Here is a 1,904-nt window from a genome sequence, read left to right on the forward strand (position 1 = left end):
GCCCTTGGCGCATCCCGGGGAGCTGATAATGAAATGACCTGGGGCTGTCTGTCCAGACACCAGCCCTTCTGTTGGAGAGCAGGGCTGCATGCGGTCAGGGGCTTCAGCCAGTTTAAAAGGACCTTAGATTTGGGGTTTCAAGGCCTCTGCAGACTCTGGGCAGCTCTCCCCCAAGGCGGTCAGAGAATCTACATGTGCTTCTTGTAGATTCAAGCCCAGGCTTGAATCCAGCTGCCAGTCTGACCCTGCTGATTCCAGCACCTCTTTCTCCCCAGCTCCACCAAAAACTCCTGAGTCACTGCCGAGCCTGTCCTCACGTGTGCCACGGTGACTGCCACCCCCCAGAAATACTGGCCCAGAGATGGCCTCTCCTGGGGGACAGAGACAGTCTATAATCTCGCTTGGCCTGCAGCCAGCCCGACTCGGTTCACGCTGACTTACGGACTGAATTAGCCAGATCTCTGGCCTCCCTCTGGTGGGTCTGAACTTCTGTTTCCCACTCCTGCTGTACACGCATATACTTTTTGGAAGCAAGAAGAGTATAAACTACAGATGAATAAAGCAGCTGCGAAGCTTTACAAAGACGGTAACTGAGTATGCAGAGTAATACCTGAGCCGTGGCACGCACCTCCTGCTCTCTTGCTTCCCAAAGAAGCTGCGCTTCCAGGTGCTGAGGGCACCGTCCTGGTACTCACTTGCAGCTGGTTTCTTTGAAAACCTTCCCCCACGTACAGTGGCCCATCCTGTGCTGGAGGAGCCTGGGGGGGCCCATAACCCTGGCACCTTGGCACAGCGCCCCTACACGGCCAGTGGGGCTGGTGGTTCCACGGCCCTGGCCCTACATTTCTGGGTGCTTCCAGCAGGGTGGGGGTGATGATGAGAGCTGTCACGGGCCTGTGAAGAGAAGGCTACCAGGAAGTCACTTGTCTGGCCATGGCTGTTGCAGGGACTGACCACAGGGACCCAGCTCACCCCTCTCGAAGGTGGTGGCCAGGTCACTCACCACGGCCCTGATGTTGTCGTGGGTGCTCAGGACGCCCTTGGGCCTCCCCGTGGTCCCACTGGTGTAGATGATCATGGCACCCCGGTCTCTCCAGTTCCGCTCCAGCACCAGGCCCTCTTCAGGGTCCTCGGCCACCCCATGGTAGACTGTGGGCGGGAGAGGCAGGAGCGGGACTCCGAGCTTCTGGGCCACCGGGCTTAGAAGCTCCACGTGCTCCGGGCCGGCAAGGACCACGGAGCTGCGCGAGTCCTGGATGAAGTACTCCAGCTGGGCCCGGGGGTGCTTCCTGTAGAGGGGGACGGCCACGCCGCCGCTCATCCACGCGGCCCACTGTGCCACCACAAAGGAGACGTCATTGGAGCACAGGAGGGAGACCCGCTCCTCCCGGAGGTCCCCATCGGCACACGCGCAGAGCTGGCAGATCTCCCGGGACAGGCGGAGGCTGTGCAAGTAGAGGTCCTTATACGTGTGGCGGCCGTGCTGGTCAATGAGGGCGAGCCTGTCCCCGAAGGCTGGGGCGCGGATGAAGACCGGGGCACTGCAGTCCAAGCGTGCGGCCGGGGCCAAGTGCAGGGGGCCACTTGCTCCACGTGTCCAGGGGGCCAGCCGGCAGGAAGCCACGGCCCAGGCTAGGCGCCGGAGGGCCATCCCCACGTATGGCAATGGCATCGCGGCAGCAGACGCCAGCTGGTGGTACCTGGGCGGGAAAAGAAGGCACTGAGGTCACAGCCTGCCCTGGCCTGACTCCCATGGTGGCCAGGAGAGGCGGCCTCACCTCCAGTCGAGGGTCGTCCCAAGACAGGAAACACTAACGCCCTCTCGATGCATGCCTTTGGAACTTAAATGGCTTTTTATTTAATCTCATTATGTTAAGGATTTTAAAAACACAAGATTCTAAAAC

General features: G+C 60.3%; 1 protein-coding gene across 1 annotated transcript in view; it reads right to left on the bottom strand.

Annotated features, from left to right (window-relative positions):
• Positions 1-1,904, bottom strand: part of ACSF3 (acyl-CoA synthetase family member 3) — a 42,580-nt gene that overhangs the window by 37,291 nt on the left and 3,385 nt on the right. Inside the window, exon 2 of the mRNA XM_010843949.1 lies at positions 1,004-1,700. Coding sequence (XP_010842251.1) covers positions 1,004-1,700 — 697 coding nt within the window. The remainder of the gene's footprint in view (positions 1-1,003; positions 1,701-1,904) is intronic.

The sequence above is a fragment of the Bison bison genome, unplaced genomic scaffold, assembly GCF_000754665.1.
Source record: "Bison bison bison isolate TAMUID 2011002044 unplaced genomic scaffold, Bison_UMD1.0 scf7180017864192, whole genome shotgun sequence".
Taxonomy (NCBI): domain Eukaryota; kingdom Metazoa; phylum Chordata; class Mammalia; order Artiodactyla; family Bovidae; genus Bison; species Bison bison.